Genomic DNA, 18,619 nt, shown 5'->3' with positions numbered 1-18,619 from the left:
AACCTCTGTCATTTCTTACAAAATATGGCCACTTTCTTTATTTCAGGTGTGTTCCTCCTGCCCGCCAATTTATGTCTGAGAGCTGACAAAAATAGTACAAAAGGGACCTGCTGCACTTACTGAGCAACGTATACTTTCTGTTCCCCCGCTGTTCATTTCAGAATTCAACGTACACAGGTGTCTTCTTCCTGGCTAACAATTAGCTGGTGTAGCAGACAGGAAAAGTTTCGTTTAAAATGAATGTGCTGGTCAAGTACTTTTCAAACTTGGCAATCATTAAACAGAGACCTTTTTCCCTTTCATTATATTGGAATGGCATGACACATTCAAAAATAGTCCCCTGTAGTCCAGCAGAGTTCAATACCCAAGTGATGAGCTCTGGCACTTGATATCTTCCGTGGTGTAATTGGCTATGGGGCTTGACAATAACCACAGATCTGTTCTCAAACTGAGCCTACATTTCAATTTGGTGAGTCATGTTTGCTTGAAATCACGGAAACACAAGCTCATCTCTTGTCACATATTTCTTCTACCTGCAAAAAAAGGGGGCTACTCTTTGTCAGTTCTGAAAACAAATTTCAGCAAACGGGACAGGGGTATAATTAGGTTGATTGGACGGGTCTGGAAATATAGAAATCACATGTTGCTACGACTCCACCCAGGGACGTCATTTGGGGGTCGCCAGAGGTCGCAACTGCGACCTCTGAGGTCTCCCTTGCGACCTCTGTGGTCACCCTTGCGACCTCTAGAAAAAAAAAAGAAAAAAAAAGTTAAAAAAAAAAAAAAATTTACAAACTTTTTTTTTTTTGTAATGCAAGCTCATGGGCTGTGGCCAGCACCATGTGGCTCTTTAGTTTTGGAGTGGCTGGCTTTCTTGTTAAAGCACCTTAAAAAAAAGAAGAAAAAGAAGAAAAGGATTGACACAAGTCTAACGCTTTCAGCACTGACCCTAAATAAGAAAGATTAGGAATACCAAATAAAGTCTTTCTGGAATTCTATACAATAATTGATACTCATTAAAGGTTTATTTCAGGCACACTTCAGGGGGTGAGTCACCGATTTAGTCTGTTCTTAAGCGTAAGTGCTATATAACAACACATCATCATTTGGTCATGGTGCTTGCATTCACAGTAATTTGGTAATATGGACCTATACACACTGATCTTAACGATACATATGGCGATCCATTCTTGTATGAAATGTACATCACAATATAGTGATATCGTAACCATATTTTTTGTAGTGTACAATGCTATGCGATAGCACTTCCTGTTTTGTCAACGGGTGAAAGGTCGCGTTCCATCGCATCCCGCGATATCACTTCGGGGTGGGATCAAATGACATCACTTCCTGTGATGTCACCAGGGGGTCAAGGGTCGTGTGATGTCACTTCCGCTACCCCTGGCATTTTGGTGAAATGACGTCCCTGACTCCACCAAAGTGACTGTCTTAAATCTGTCTGGTCTTTCATCACTAAGGAACCGTCTCCTTTGTCTAGATGACCTGGGGGAGGTGTGCTGCGGGAGTACTTATCCTTCCATAAGATCTGATTTTGAACATTTTTCACTATAGGTTTCTGGAGGTCTTTCTAATTTACTGCCATTCAGCCAACCAGTGGCTTACCATCGAGAAGTACATGACGGGGGAGTTCCGAAAGTACAACAACAACAACGGGGATGAGATCACGCCAAGAAACATGCTGGAGGAGACACTGCTGTCTTTTTCCCACTGGAGCTATGAGTACACACGCGGAGACATCCTCGTTCTCGATTTGCAAGGTACTTGCATGCTGTTCCACTGATTCTTAAAAAGCGGAAGACAAAATGGCACCTCAAGATTAGGAGTTTACTTCAGCGTTAGAAATGATAAATACATGGAGAATTGTGCGTGGGTATCTATTAACTACCTCCAAACATTACACTGAGCGAGAGTGAATCTTGAGTTATATAAGCGACTTTGAACCCCGAGTTTGAATATTTCTCTAAGTTGTTAGACACTGATGTACAATGTTATGCTGTGTATGGGTAAAAATTAGCCAGCTTAGAGTTTCAAAAGAAAGGCAAGGGTCCTTTCTTCTAAGCGAGGTGGGCTCTCGGCAGCTATTTGTGATCAGAGGGAGCTACATGAGGAGGTACCTGCCGAGTATTTGTTCCACAGAACGCTCCAAGGTGGGTGTGTTGTCACAACAGTGAAATATTAGTTTCATTATTCACTGTGATGATGTCATAGCAGGAAGTTATGACTTTTCAATTAATAATTTCACTTCCATAGCTCTCAACCCAAAGCGGGTCAAAACACTCGATTTTCTAGTTTCTTTTTGGTGGCTGAGGGGCTATTGACAAATATGGGCGTGTAAGGGGCTTTGCGGGTGGGTGGGCTATTAACATGGTGGGGGACACCCTCCAAAAGCATGTGAGCTTGGAGGTTTACACTTCCATTCCACAAGCACTGACATGTCGCCCTCACAGGGTTTGCCAACATCATTCAGCAGCATGGCCTGTACTTTTTCAACTATGCTGACAACACTCATATATGCGTAAGGCTGACAGGAAACAGAGACAGCACAGGCAACACGTTAAAGGGCTCCCTGGTTTTCATCGAAAGTTGGATGGACATCAACTACTTAAAATGTAATAGCAAAAAGGGATGGCTATAAACACTAAACTCAACCTGTGGGACTCTACCTTTTGTCATTTATTTATTTATTTTGTCATATAACCTCTGGCTCCGGCCCTGTCACTTCAGTATCAGTTGGCGATATTATTATAGACTCCGAAATTACACTGAAACAAAAGGTCTCCTCTGTGATGAAGTAATTAGAGCAGCTATTTCCCTTGTTTCCTCCCCACAGGATATATTTGTAAATGCTTTTATATCTTCTCGCCTGCAATTTGCCAATTGCATTTATTTGGTATTCATAGCAAGCTAATAACAAAGTTGCGCATGGTGCAGACTGCCTCTGCAAGGATTCAACTACGTCTGCCTAGCCTGTCATCCCTGCACTGGTTTCCAGTTAAGCAACAAATCACCTTTAAGTCCATGTGCCTGGTGCATACATCTATATACAGGACTAGAAGAGCCCCTCCTCTATCTCCACAAACCACAATGGTACCATCCAACAATACCGCTTAAGTCCCAGTCTGCCTGCTCGCTCTTCATCCCAAACCTCGATGGGGCCAGAACTGGTGGCAGAGCCATCTCCATCCTTTCCCGCAAAGCCCAGAACAGTCTTTCTTCAGTTGTAATGGATAACACACATTTCCTATCACTCAGATAACTTTTCTGAAGGGCAGATTAATGATTTATTGTGTTTACACATCTCTGCAGTGCCACCATGACTTTCAGTGATTCACAGAGTTCTATACAAATAAGCAACAATACAATACAATATGTGATATTTGCATAGTGCCCAATTGTCATTGTGATGGTCTTGGAGCAAGTTAGCAAATAGGGTTCTGTGAAAAAACTCAGAGAAGTATCTGTATACTCTTGGGGATAAATCCCATGGATGGTGTTTAAGGAAATAATCTTCTAATACACCAATGCGTATTTCCTTGAACAAGATCTATCTGTTGGAAACGAAAACATTGGGAATCTCTGCAACCATTGGACATCCAGTCAACTTTGTTTTATTTCATTAAATCAAAAATTGATACATGCCTGAATTTACGGTTTATTATGATTTACGTTCAAACTATTGAGCACAACTGCAGGTTAATGTATTTTGTAATTTACTTTATTTTGTTCCATTTAATATCTATATATGTAATGATGATATAAAGATTTGTTTATGTTCATAAAATCAGATGAGTTCTTAGAACATTTCTTGGGATTATCCCCAGGACTGCACAGATACTTCTGTGAGTTTTTTCACAGAACCCAATGTGCTCATTTAAATTCGTGTCGCACTAGCCATGAACACTTATCTGTAGCACCAGAAACACCAAGCTATCGTAGTTTAATTCTTGAAACGAGTATTAATTGCACAATATACCAGTAGTGTGTCCCACCAGACACAACTTGAAGCAAGTTAGGCCATGTCGGAGGTCAGCAGCCGGTAGTATGGACATACATGATATACTGTACATTGCACTGCCGGATACTAACATACACAAAACTGTACATTTAAGATTGTAGGCAAATGACAATTTTTGCCCGAGATGACTATTACTGCAAAGTTATATTTGAGAAGTATGATGTATTAAATGTGGGATGCTGTGTGAGGTGCTATTTCAGTAAATATGTGATTGTTGTCAGAAGAACCGATTTTAGCCTGGGACTCAGTCAACTAAGAAGGAGGCTGCACTAGAAGGTGGAGTGAGCAACCTATATATGAAAATATATATCCTTAGAGTAATGGATTGCAGTTGAGGGCTCTGCAGTTATATGCTAAACAATACTTTACAATACCTGGAATAGATTTACCAGATTCCGGTACTTTCCCTGCAAAGAAGTATTGTAATTGTTTACTAATATATGAAATTCAAACCGTTTGTATAATGTTACATATTCTAATTGTAAAGTTCATAAGTTTGTAAGTATTAGAAAAGAATGTGCCGCACGTAATTATATCATACTTATGTATCAGTGTATTGTTCCATGTCATGTTATTATTGTTTAGTGTGGTAAAATAAAATATGTGTCAAAAGAGTTCAACAAAAATATTCAAATTTATTTTATCACTAATGTCACAGTTGATATAATTATTGATTTAATTGCTAATGTCATGTATGATGTAATTAGTGATGTCATGGTGTCGTCTGTGATATAATCATTGTGGTCAAACGCTGCACAACAGGGGGTGCATTGTTAAGGTGGGCTTGATCGAAATTCCAGGGTTTTTGTTGTGTTAAATCTGATCACCTTAACTCTTAACCAAGGAAAAATCAGTAGTTGCAGAGACGGTAAGTTGAGAACTAGAACTTAACGCAACCAAAACCCTGAAATTAAGCAAAGGCTACCTTAATTTAGTGCCCCCTGTTGTGCAGCCTTGGACCACAATGATGACATCACTGATAACATCACTAATTACATTACAACATTAACTGGCATTAAGCATGGCCTTCAGCCATTGTCAGTGTGCATGGCAAAATATATTTTAACACATTAATGGGTACTAGTCAAGCCCTTTAGTTATGGACAGTGGTCATGTACAGTGTGGCCGTGTTCCTCTAGCTGTCACTCCGATTATTCGTAGAGAACACTTGGGTCCCTCAGAAACTCCCAGCCACAAGAACGGAGGACTCAGCCATGGGGAAAACAAGGTTCACCTAGAGCTCTTAGCTTCTACGCATGTGTCACATGGTTTTATTCCATTGTGATGTCACAAATCCAGATTCCCTACCGGAAACCTATCAAACAATTACATTGGTCATTTTGGGTAAGGTTACATATAGAACTTCCATAGGTTAGTCCTCTAAATTTCTAGCCATATCTAGTGGCTACTCTCAGGACCACCTCTAATTCACCCATCTACAATGTTGCTGGATCGCCGCAAAACCATTGGCCCGTGCAACAAGTGATATCACCCTGTGAAAGGTAAATTTTGATTGGGCAGAACCTGTCCTCCCAGCCCTGGGACCTTAGACAGTTCTCAGACTGAATGTACCTCTTCAAGGTAATGAGAAAGAACATTGAGGTGTGAAGTATTCCCTAATGTTGATATTCTCTGATCACACAAGCCTGTGAGAGTGCAGTCAGTTAACAAAACATGGGCAACACTTGTATCTTCTTCTCTCTCATTCTCTGGGAACGGTCTTCTTGGTCTGGGTCACGTGTGTCAAGACCATGAAAGGAAGCCCTCTCGTCTGTAATAAGAATTTTAGCCTGAATTTCTGCAGGTGGCTCACTATCTAGGTTGCTGGAATTTTCCTGCTTCCCCTCTGTCCCAGGCTGGGTGTCCTGTTTCTGCTCGCCTCGAGCAGCGACGATCGTGTCAGCTTGTCTGTGCAGTCAGAATCTGTCTCTCCTTTCTTATTTGCCTCCAAGGTTTACAACTTCTATAGTATTCCTTATGGCTTCTCCATGTATAAAACGTGGCTACGTCGTAGTGTCAGTGATGACATCATTGGCCTCTTTCCCAACATCCTGGCATTCCTCCTATCTCTAGGTGCCCTGTTATGGGACACTGTAATTCCTTTTGTGTCACTGTCTGCACTTCTCCTTTGCATGGTCCTTCTGTAATATGTTCTATATTTTTAGCTGTATTCCAGTAATCATCTAACATTTATATAGTTATCTTCGTACGGGAATGTTTTCTTGGACATCCATCTTAGTGTTGCTCGTTTCCCTTGGAATCACACTCTTGTGGTGAAAAGTGATACATGCATGAGGCATTGTGCTCTTGCCTCTGGAATTTTAGTTGCCACAAACGTTCTGGAAGCACTCATGGCATAGAGTATGAGAGAGCAGACTTAAAAGCTCTCTTTGGTTGTTTGTTTCCCCACCTTAGCCATGTGGCTCTACCACATGTTATTCAATATAACTTTATTAGCAGTGCTTGTTGGCTGCCTAGATATGGCTTCCTTAACGGCATGGATTGGGGTCATGTTAATATGGGTCGAAGCTTGTGCATTTGCAAACAACAACCTTTGTAGAGCAAGGAGTGTAAAGAAATAGGAACAGCAGAGAGCACAAAACATTAAAAGGTTTCATATTGTGTTTGTCATCTCATTGTCATGCGCTGATCCAGGTCTCTGTGGGTTGATGCTAAAAAGTCTAAAAAATGCATTGTTATTGAGTTAGTGTGTGTTAATTCAAGCTCTACGTCTGTAACAAAACAGGACTGCGAGACTTGTCCTTGGCCTCAAGCCCAGGGATCGTATCTCCCCAGGACTGAAATCTCTGCATTGGCTCCCAGTGGCTGTGAGGATTAAGTTCAAAACCCTCTGCATTGTACACAAGGCCTTCTAGTGTCTGGGGCCGCAATACCTTCAACTCTCTCTTCCCAAATACCTTCCTTCTCAAGCTCTTCGCTCATCTTCCTCCAACTCCCTTAGGGTCAGTCGCTTGTCCAAGCAACAAGTTGGTGGCAGATAACTCTCTTCGCAGGGGCCTCTCTCTGGAACAGCCTTCCTGCCTCCCTGAAACTCGAGGAGAACCATCTCCGGTTCTGGAAAAACCTCAAAACCTTCCTCTTTGCTTCTGCTTTCTCTCCTCCCCTCCCTTGCTGAACTCCAGACTGAAATTGCACTGGTTACCTGGCCACCCTTTCTGATTTCTGGCCCAGGCCCCGTCAATCACTCACCCGCACTGCCTCCCTGGCAACCCCTGTGTTGTATATATGGGTTTACTGTGCTAGGGGAATGCCAAGTGTTGCTATGGGGATAATGAGCATTCTTTATGTGGAGTCATTGGGCTGTGCATGGTTGAGGTAACAATGCACTGCCATGGAACTTAGGATTTGTTATGTATTGTATTTCGGCAGTTGGAGACCTGAAGCTATCCTGGTTGAGGGTCTCAACTATATGTCTGATACGTGTCCCAATAAATCTGCTTTTATCCTCACCTGGTGTGTCTTGCCTCTCTACATTGGCGACGAGGGTGGGATACTGAAGAAGTCAGAGAGAACAACCCAGGCAAGCCTTTATGGTGAAGGAGTTCTGAGACCCCCAGCCTGCCGAATCGTTGCGGACCTACTCTGCAGTCCGTGTAGCTTACCCAACGATTGGATTGCGGCAGTCCTTGAAGAGTGGATCGCCGTTTGCTCGTCATACGCCGTCTCCAGCGCCGTACACGCTGCCTGGTATCTGCATGTACAGAGTTCGGCAGCTGCGAAACCCGAGTGTTGTCCGGTTGCGACACGACTAGTGATAATTTTTCTAAGAAGTTTCAGGACACAGCTGTTAAGTTGTGCTGTGTGAGCAACATGGTGAGTGCAGACCGGTGCGCGATGTGATACGGCTCTCAACGAAGCATGTACAGGATCTAGTGGACCATCTCGCTGTGCCGCGAAGAGTGGGTGGCTCCACCGAATTCCTTCTTCCTTTAGTCGTAACGCCGGCTCATTTGACCCAAAATTTGATACATAGCCGGCGAGCGCGTACCTGGTCACGTGACAGCATCATAATTTCTTTTCCTTTCAATCTCCGTTGGTTGGAACTAACGCCTTGATCCCAGGAAGCAGCAACGAGATTCGTCAACCGCCCAGGGCCCTTTTGGGAAGGCGGCGACGTGCTATCTGCTGAAGAAAAAGGTCGAACATACACTATTATTGGTCCAGGTGAGAAACAACGTGGCAGGGTTTGCTGTTGATTGGTAAATTTAACAAAACGTTGGTCACGTGAGTGAAGAAGAGCACTACTGTTATAGAAGATACTGATACAGTTACTCCTAACATGGCTTTGTCTGGTGTCCCTGGGCCACAAATGCTCATGCCTACCACGGGCCCTCCAAGGATCAAGTGGGGCCCATGGAAAAGGGGATTTTTGCATTATGTCAAGGCGACATGTGGCAATGGTATGTCTACGGAAAGGAAAGTATCCATGTTAATGCACTTTTTGGGCTATGAAAGGCAAAGAATTTATGAAACACTGCCTGACATTGTGGAATTGGACATGGAAGATGGTGGTAATGTCTTTGACTATGCTTTACTTAAGTTAGACAAACACTTTGAGGCAAAGATCAGCACAGTGTTGGAACGTTATCATTTCGGAATGAGATTCCAACATGACGGCGAGTCAGTAGAAGAATACATTACAGCTTTGAGACACTTGTCATTGAATTGCAAATTTGCTGGGTCATTAGATGAACATATAAGGGATCAGTTCATGTTACATTGTTCAAATGATAAAATTCGAGAGGTAGTGTGGCTTAAGGACGATCCTAATTTAGATGAAGTTATAACTATTGCTAAGAGGATAGAGCACACATTGAAGTTTTAAAGATTAGTGATCCTAAGAAGGGGGGTACTAAGGAGAAAAGGAAATCGAGAAATAAACTTGTAAGAGGGAATGACTCAGCTCAGAGCAATAGTGGGGCTGGGCAAGCTCAACTGAGTAATAAAAATACTCAGAAGGAGGTTATTTATAGAGGTCCAAGAAGAGAAGAACGTTTATGTTTTAGGCGTGGGGGTGCGCGTCACTTATCAACTTCACCGATATGTCCTGGCAGATGAACAAATTGCTCTATATGCAAGAAGTGGGGGAATTTTGAAAACTGCTGTAAAAATGATCGTATAGCTGGGGCTAAAGGGACCATGTTTGTTGAGGAATGTGAGGTTGTATCTTCAGCAGAGGGTGAAGAGTCTGAGAGTGAGGTGGTCACTGTTAATATGGTGAAATGTTCTGAGAATGAGTGTGAACATCCTGCGGCGTGGATTAAGGTGAATGGGCAAGAAGTAAGAATGTTAGCAGACTCTTGTTCAAAGATTACTCTGATGTCAAGGGGTACTTATGAAAACATAGTACATGGTCGGATGGAAGATTTAACACCATCTGATAAAAACTCTGGGGACTACAATGACAAGAAAATAGAGCTATTGGGGTGCTGCATGGCTCATTTCAGTTTCAAAGGGAGAACAACATATGGCAAAATATATGTTACAAGGAAGGGGGAAACTTTACTCGGGTGGAGAGAACAAAGAGGTCTGGGCATCAAACGGGACCCTAATAGCGAAGAACAAGTCCTTAATATTGGAAGTGTCAGAGGGCCTAGTAGAGGGGGGGATGTTAACAGTGATTTGATAACGAAATATCCCAAAGTCTTCAGTAATGGAGTAGGTTGTCTGAAGGGTATGGTGCACAAAATTACACTGAGAGATGGGAGTAAGCCAGTGTGTGCGAAACTGAGACATTACCTATGACGATGCGTGATGCTGTGAAGGACGAACTAATGAAACTGGAAAATGCGAGTATCATTGAACCAGCCAAGGCTGTAGAGTGGATTTCCCCAGTTGTGGTGGTAAGGAAGCCAAGTGTTGAATTAAGAGTGTGTATAGATTTAAGAGAAGTGAATAAGTGTGTCATAGCTGATCGACATCCACTACCCAATATGGGTGAATTACTGAGTCAAATTAGTAATGCTAAGTTTTTTGCGAAGCTAGACATGGCAAGTGCATACCATCAATTAGATTTAGATACTGAGTCGCGAAAACTTACTGCATTCATTACGTATGAAGGAGTTTATCAATTCCGACGTATGCCGTTTGGGCTAATATCTGCTTCATCAGTATTTCAAAAAGTGATGGACAAATTACTAAAGGGAGTGAAAGATGTCTGGTGCTTCCAGGACGATGTGTTAGTATGTGGCAAAACTGAAGAGGCATTGAGGGGAAAAAGTGGAGGTGGTTCTAAAGATATTCAACGAGCGTGGAATTACATTACATGGTCAGAAGTGTCTTTTGCACTCGTACGGTGGAGTACTTGGGCCATGAAATATCCGAGGGAGGTCTTAGACCCAGGAAGGATTTGGTTGATGGGATAAGAAGAATGCAAGTTCTGAAAAACAAGGCAGAATTTAGGTCATTTTTAGGTACCGTAGAATTTTACCATCGGTTTGTAGAAAATTTTGCGGATAGGGTAATAAACTTGAGAGCTCTGCTTAAGAAAGGTGTTGAGTTTGACTGGGATAGAACTTGTCAGAAGGAGTTTGAAGAAATAAAATCAAAAATTGATCTGGCAAAACCATTGGCGATGTACGACACCAAAAAGAAGACTATCTTATTGGTAGATGCTAGCGAAATGGGGATTGGTGTGGTTATGTCCCAAGTAGGAGAGGATGGTATGAAAGATGTAGTTTTACATGCTTCACGCATGTTGAAAGGGGCTGAGTTGAATTACTCGGTTATAGAAAAGGAGGCTCTAGCGTGCCATTGGGGAATTGAAAAACTGAAACATTTTGTGTGGGGGCAGGAATTCACTTTGAGAACTGACCATAAACCATTAAAGGCAATCTTTGAAAGTAAAGGCTTGGATAAAGTCTCAAGAAGAGCTGCATGCTGGGTAACCAGGTTACAATGTCTTAAATTCAATATGGAAGTTGTCCCTGGGAAAAGCAATGTACAAGCCGATTATGCTTCGAGGTTAAGGGTGGATAGTAGTGATGATGAAGGGAGTGAAAAATGTGGTGATGTTGGTAATATGGTATTTGCGACCACTGAAAGGGTGATACAGAGAGAAGAGTGGATTGAAGCTCTGCAGTCTGACGATATGTGGAGACGCATCATGGGTTTCGTCAGAGAATGTTGGCCGGAAAAGAGATTGTTGTTGGGAGAGGAGAGATCATTGTGGGAAGTAAGATTGGAATTGTCGGTGAGGGATGGCGTATTATATCGGTGGGACAAGTTGGTTGTTCCTGGGAGTTTGAGAAGAAGGCTGGTGGAAATTGCCCATTGCGGTCACGTGGGTGTATCCAAGACTAAGGATGTTATAAAGGCTGATTATTGGTGGCCAGGTTGCGATCGAGAAATCGAGAGAGTTGTTGGTGTGAGTGCATTAAATCAGGAAAAAACCTTTCGGCTGTGGTCCAGCGAGTAAGAAAGACGTTGGTACCGGAAGGTGTGTGGCAAGATCTAGCCATTGAAATTCTGGGCCCTGTCGATATGGGTAGGGGACGAGGAAGGTTTATTATTGTCTTAATAGATATGTTTTCAAGGTGGACGGAGTTTAAAATATTGAGGAACGTTACAAGTCAATCTATTGTGGAGTTTTTAGAGAGTGTTTTTGAGAGGGAGGGATTGCCAAGGACCCTTCTCACAGACAATGGTCCACAATTCACGGGTAAGTTGTTCCAAGAATATCTTTTCAAATGTGGAATTCGGCACAAGAAGACTGCATTGTATTATCCACAAGGGAACGGAATGGTTGAGAGAATGAACCGTTGTATAATGAATGGTATTCGACGAGCAAGTGCATGTGGTAGTGATCGTAAAGTAGCAGTCAAAGAGCGTTTGTATGCTTTACGGATGGCCCCCAATGCTGAAACGAGAGTAAGTCCCTTCGAATTGATGAGAGGGCGAAGAGGTAACACTGTGTTATCACCGGCATGGTTGGGAAAAGTGAGGGAAACCAATGAGGTTGTAGAGGAAGTAAAAAAAAGAATGGAAGAACAAAAGGGTAAATGGGTTGAGAGGATGAATGAGAAGACCCCAAAGAGGAAGGTAACAATTGTTGAGGTGGGTGATTGGATCAGAATACGAAAGCCTGTTATAAACAAGAAAGGGGATTTGTTGCTTTCGGATCCTGTCAAGTTTGTCCAAGTGTACAAAGGTGCCGTTAGGACAGAAAGCGGCCAAATTTGGAATTTGTCAAGAGTTGCGAAGTTAAGAAAGTAGATGTCTTAAACCATAATTGTGATATGTCAAAAGTGCAACGTCTGCTGATGTTATATTATATATTTCCATTTTCTTTTTATTTTAATACCCTGTTAAGTTATGTTTCATTTGTTATAAATTTTAGGCTCTGTTCAGATAAGGGGGGGATGTGTTGTATATATGGGTTTACTGTGCTAGGGGAATGTCAAGTGTTGCTATGGGGATGAACAGCATTCTTTATGTGGAGTCATTGGGCTGTGCATGGTTGAGGTTACAATGCACTGCTTTGGAACTTAGGATTTGTTATGTATTGTATTTCGGCAGTTGGAGACCTGATGCTGTCCTGGTTGGGGGTCTCAACTATATGTCTGATACGTGTCCCAATAAATCTGCTTTTATCCTCACCTGGTGTGTCTTGCCTCTCTACACCCTGCACTTGGGGACCGTTATTCTGTATCCCTTCAGTCCACCTACCAGCACTTACGTCTGCACTTCATTGCACTTGCCACTAGCTGGCTGTTTTATGTGTCTTATGTATTACACTACCCATGTACTGCACTTTCCCCTCTCCCCTCCCCCTCCGCACTTTCCCCCCCCTTCCCATGCACTTGCGCGATCTGAATAACACCTGGCCCAGTAGGATCGTTGTCTGTCCTCCCTTTGTTCCCCCCTTGCCTCGTCGCGCCTTGAAACACTTGTGTATAGGCGCGTTATAAATGCCATATCATATCATATATCATATCATAATATTGGGCCAGTGCTGCATAGAACATTCTCTCCCACACTATACGGAATCTCAAATTTCAAAATAAGGAAATAATGGATGAGTATCCATGTGTCAATTGTGGATAGGTGTGGGCTACATCTAATAGAAAAGCATGAAAGTATTGTATTGGAGGTATCATTCATTCTGATTCTTTTTTTTAATTATATAATTAATAAAGCATTCCTGGAATGAGTTACATCTCTGAAAGATCATATGAAAAAAACAGTATTTTACTTTCTCAATGAATGCTGTTTGTAAAGAAAGGACAGTGTACCTAAATGATGTGTATGTAGTATTCCTTTACGAGCTCTCTCGCTCTGGACCTAGTTATCCTTGGTTGAGGTTCTTCTTTCTTGTATTTGTCTTCTTCTTGCATCAAATCATCTTCTTTCAGATAGGAAGAGGTCTCACCTCGGCAATGCTTGATTTGTTTGATATAGTTCCAAACCTTTTTACCCTGCAGTTTTATTGCTGTGTCCGCTTCTTTTTCGACCACAAAAGGACTCTCAAATGATGGTTTATACCAGGGCTGCACAAAATTCCTAAGTAAGACAGTGTCCCCAGGATACAACAATAGCTGTTTCAGAAGTCACTTAGTTTTGTCGTTGCTGTTGTCGTCTTCAATGCTCTTCGACCTCTCCCCCTGTGCCTGCAGTTGATGAGAAATAAAAGATGCACTAGCCATCAAAGAAGCCACATATTTGTACATTTCATCTCCACAAACACTGGATGTTGCATTTGCGTCGGTCAGAGCTCTAGTGGGAGGAGCCTGGGAAGTTGCATGCATCGTCCCGTTACCACCTCGTTGGGCATTAAATGGTGGTTGGATCCGGGTGCAATACGAACAGTGCTAACGCTAGGCAATGAAGCCATCCTTTTTTCAAAGTTACCTTTAGCTTGGAAATGTTCTCTTTGAGCAGGCCATTTAGGCATTCACACATCTGTTCACTTGCGGGTGATAGGCACAGGAAAATGTGTGCTATATCCCCAGTAGGGTTGTGTTATGCTCAAAAGTCTCTTTCACGAAATGAGGTCCATTGTCAGACAGCAGGACCTCACGCCCCCCACCCCTCATCATGGGAAAACCTATCTAACAAGGAATTTTACAACCATGAGGACATTGGGGTGGGAACAGGTGACCAGCTTCGATACATCTGGTAAACGGGCACACGACCAGTATCATGCAGCAGTAGCCCTGTGACACCTGATTCATATCAACTTAATCTATATGGAGATGTTGGAAGGGACCAGTCGGGCATGGCATGGCTCCTCTCACTACACGTAATGTATGTCCTGCAGCTAATTTTTTACAAATCACAGAGTTTTCCATAAATGTGACTACATGTTCCGCCATATTAGGACAGAACCATTTTTCCCCCCCATGTGTGCAGCAAGTACCTCCTTACCCATCAGAGAAGGGTAATGAAATTGCGTGAGCGCAATATGCAGTAATGCTATTGAGAGTACTAGTTTTCCTGTGCTTTCTTGTCACCACAAGGGCTCGGTTGGGGAAATCAAACACCCCCTTTTCATCCACAACTGTTTCTCCTCTGCCGGAGCCCTACCCTGAAATTACATAATTTGCAGAGCTGGCAATGTGTTGTAGACTTCTTTTAAAATCATGTTGTGCACACAAATGCGTGTGTTCGATGGGGTATCAAAGTCTGTTATTTCTGAAAAATATGCTGTGCGCTTTGCTTCCACGTCTGCAGCTTCATTCCCCCGGGAGACTATGTCCTACCCCCCCGTGTGAGCTTGGTATTTCACGCCCGCTATGGCTGTTGGGAGTTGAAGCGCCTCTATGAGTCTGCCCAATAGGGGCGTGTGCTGTACTGGTGTGCCCTCAGCACATTGGAAGCCCCCACAGACTTTGTGACTGTCCAGAGTGTACTGTAAATGTCATGTACACCAAGTCAGAATACACTGTAATCTCCTGGCCTTTACGTGCTACTAATTCTGCTGCCTTTGCTGACAAATGTGAAGGCAAATTCACACTTACTATAATTTCTGCTGAGCTGTCTGCTTTTAATGTCACCACTGCAGTTCCCATATGTCTTTTCCCCATTGTCTGGTCTATTGTCGATGACCCATCAATAAAGATCACTTCCCCCCTCCTCAAGAGGTTTCTCCCCCACCTTGGGAATGTCGTCATACTGTTCTATGTATGTAGTACAGTCGTATACGTAGTCCTCTTCCTCCACTGGTTCTGCTACAAATGTCGCTGGGTTTACAGTTCTGCACCTTGCTATCTTGATTGCTGGATTTGAGATAATCACCTCGTAGCCAGAGGCCCTTTGTGTAGTCAATGTACTTTTGGGCCTTTCAAGACAAGCAAAGAGGATGTGCGCCACACAAAGTGTGGTACTACACTCCTTAGTAATACTCGCTGACTTCTTTACCGCAAATGCAGCAGATGCAAGAGCTTGCTCACAAGGGTAATGTCCACTCATCACAGGGTCTAAACGTCCAATATAGTAAGCCAAGGTCTTGTGTCCTACAGTATTCTTCTGTGTGAGTACTGCAGTCATCCCCACTCTGTTAGTGTGTGAGAACAGGAAGAATGTGTCATGGTAATCTGGAGTCCCTAACACTGGAGCTGTGCATATTGCTTTCTTCAGCTATTCAAATACATCAGTCATTTTGTGTGTCCACAACAACTTGCCATTCCCTTTCTGCGCTTCCTTGAGTCCGCTTAACAAAGATCTTGTGTGTGGGCTATAGTCGAACACCCATGCACAGCAATAATTACGGAGGCCTAGAAACTGCTGCATCTCCCTCACTGTCCTTGGTATCGGCTTTCTGTGGGGTTTTATACTAATTGACCTTTTCACAACTGACCTCGGGAGAATTGACCTCGGGAGAATTGACCTAATTTAGAAGGTCAATTAGGACATATATGCAGGGGAAACCCCCGCAACCCCGTACCCAATCCAAAAACCCCCGCAACCCACCACCCAATCCCCTTATATTATTTATAATCCAAAACCAACCCAATACATACATAAAATAACTAAAATAATATAAAGATAAATTGTGCAGAAGGTCAATTAGGACCACTATAATTAGGTCAATTGTGCAAAAGGTCAATTGTAAAAGGTCAATTTGGGTAATACCTTCTGTGAGTCACCCTTCGCCTGTCCTGGGATATCAATTGTTTCTTTGTTTGTTTATTTATTTATATAGCGCACCGAACCCGAAGGTAACTGGGCGCAACACAGGTACAAGAAGACTTTCGGCTTAGGTTACATAGTACAGGTGACAGGGTGGGAATACACTAAATTAAATGATACATACAGGCAAATAGTACCTTGATACAATCAGTAAGGTTATCATCAGATAGTAGGTCTGTTACATGTTGCTAGTTAGATGCAGAAGGTAGGGTTGTTGTCTAGTGCAATATGCGGAAATGGAGCATCAGCGTTACATATCATTAGATCTCAACCAATTCACAATATTACGTCTAAAACTAAAGTAAGTTTGTTCCACTCTTAGTGCAAGAGGGAATGAGTTCCAAGTTTGTGCAGCCTTAACTGGGAAGCTACTACCACCAGATTTTGTTAGGTTAAATTGAGGTATATTAAGGCAGAAGGAGTTGGCAGACCTGGCGGGGCAGCTAGAGGTTTCCCTGACTATGCATTCGGTAAGGTGGAGAGGCATTATTAAGGCATTTGAAGGTCAATGACGCTGCTTTGAGCAGAATTCTGTCATGGATTGTCAGCCAGTGCTTTTGTCTCCTTAGATCGGAGATATGCTCTCTGTTTGGAAGGTTTAATTCCGTTCTAAGTTCGTTATTCTGTAGAGTTTGAATTTTGTTTAGGATGTACTTGCTAGCTCCCATGTTGAAGGCATTGCAGTAATCCAGTTTTGAGAGCATGAGGGCGTTCGCTAAGGTAATACAGCTTGTTTTAGATGGGTACGGCCTGCAAGCCCTAATTAATTTGCATGTGTAAGCTGTTGCTGATGCCATAGTGTTTACTTGTTTACTCAGGGTTAGGATCGAGTCAAGATAAAAACCTAGGGTTTTTACTTCCTTTGCAACCTTGATGGTATTTCCATCAATGTTAAAAGAGGAGTAGTCAGTGTTGAGTTTTTTTAGGTTGGCAGTGGTGCCGGGAATCAGGAGCTTGGTTTTGACGTCATTCAGGCAGAGGCCATGGGTTGCCATCCATGCCTGAATGAGGAGGTAGATTTTATTCAAAAGAGCCGTGTCCTTGAGATAATTGCCCGAAAGGGGTATGAGGATCTGGGTGTCATCTGCGTAGTTAGTGTAGGTGACACCCAGATTATCCAATTTGTCAAACAACGGCTTTGTGAATGTGTTGTACATAGTGACCGAAACACAAGAGCCTTGTGGTACGCCAAAGGTTATGGGGATAGGGTCTGCTGATGCTGAAGGGGAGAAGACACGCAGGGTCCGGTTGTTTAAGAAGGATTGGACCCATGCTATTGCATCATTGGAAAAGTGAGCTGCCGGAGGAAGATGTTTGCACAAAACTTCATGGTCCACCAAATCAAAAGCAGCTGACAAGTCAAGGAGGAGTAGCATGACAGTTTTCCCTTTGTCCTTAAGCTCCTCAATTTAGGGTTTTAAGTCAATTAGTGCCATTTCAGTGCCATGTTGGGGCCTGAAACCTGATTGCCGGACACCTAGGAGGTGGTTAATTTCAAGGTACTGCTGTATTTGAAGATATGCTACTTTGTCAAGCATTTTAAGTAACAACGGTACTGTTCTAATTGGCCTATAGTTAGTCAGAGGGGATGGGTCTAGTGTTTGCTTTTTTAGCAAGGGTAGGACCCAAGACTCTTTTAAATTACTTGGTATAATATTTACACAGAAGGAGGAGTTAATGAGTTTTGATATAAATGGTGCAAGGTCTCTGGCTGCATCTTTGATTAGTTGTGCCGGGCAGTTGTCACCATGGCACCTTGATGGTTTCAGAGAGCAAATAATTTTCTCAACTTCCTAGGTGGAAACTTTGGAGAAGTTTAATTGATTAGGTGGATTAGTCAATCCCTTAGGGGTTGAGACTTGCGTGTCCTGGTTAGGTAGGGTGGATTTCTTGTCAGCAATCTTATTTTAGAGAATTACTATTTTGTTAGTTAGACTGTTCTGTATGTTAGTACACCAGAGTTTGTCTTTTACAATGTTGTCTGCCGAGGGAATAGGTGCTTCCATTTCACGTAAGATTGTAAATAACTCCTTAGTATTAGATCTCGCTTTAGCAATTCTGTCATTGTATAAATCTTTCTTCGTACGGATTATTTCTTTTTTATAGTTATCGGAGAAGTTAATCAAGTTAGTCTTATTTTCTCCTGATGGGGTATGTCGCCATATAGCTTCTAGTTTTCTTTTTTGTAATCTGAGGGCTTTTAGATGTGGTGTAAACCATGCATTCAAGTGCGCCCGTTGATAGGTGCAATAATGTCTGAGGCATTAGTCATGGAACTGTTGTAAGCGTCCACAAGAGTGTTGGGATCAGAAGTAGTCGGGAGTGAATTCAGGGATGGGAAAATATAAGGTAGTAACCTGTCCGCCGTGATATTTTTTTTGTTCCTTGTAGGGAGGGGGGGACTATGTCTTTGACGGCTTATTTATTGCCATC

The 18,619-nt window shown here is 42.7% G+C and overlaps 1 protein-coding gene across 1 annotated transcript in view; it reads left to right on the top strand.

Moving 5' to 3' along the window:
* TRPM6 (transient receptor potential cation channel subfamily M member 6) overlaps positions 1–18,619 on the top strand; it is a 1,703,532-nt gene that overhangs the window by 1,572,832 nt on the left and 112,081 nt on the right. The window contains exon 36 of the mRNA XM_069625828.1: positions 1,573–1,778. Within this exon, the coding sequence (XP_069481929.1) occupies positions 1,573–1,778 (206 nt within the window). The remainder of the gene's footprint in view (positions 1–1,572; positions 1,779–18,619) is intronic.

The sequence above is a fragment of the Ambystoma mexicanum genome, chromosome 6p, assembly GCF_040938575.1.
Source record: "Ambystoma mexicanum isolate Mex_15411 chromosome 6p, UKY_AmexF1_1, whole genome shotgun sequence".
Lineage (NCBI taxonomy): Eukaryota > Metazoa > Chordata > Amphibia > Caudata > Ambystomatidae > Ambystoma > Ambystoma mexicanum.
This window is presented reverse-complemented; position numbering and strand designations above follow the sequence as displayed.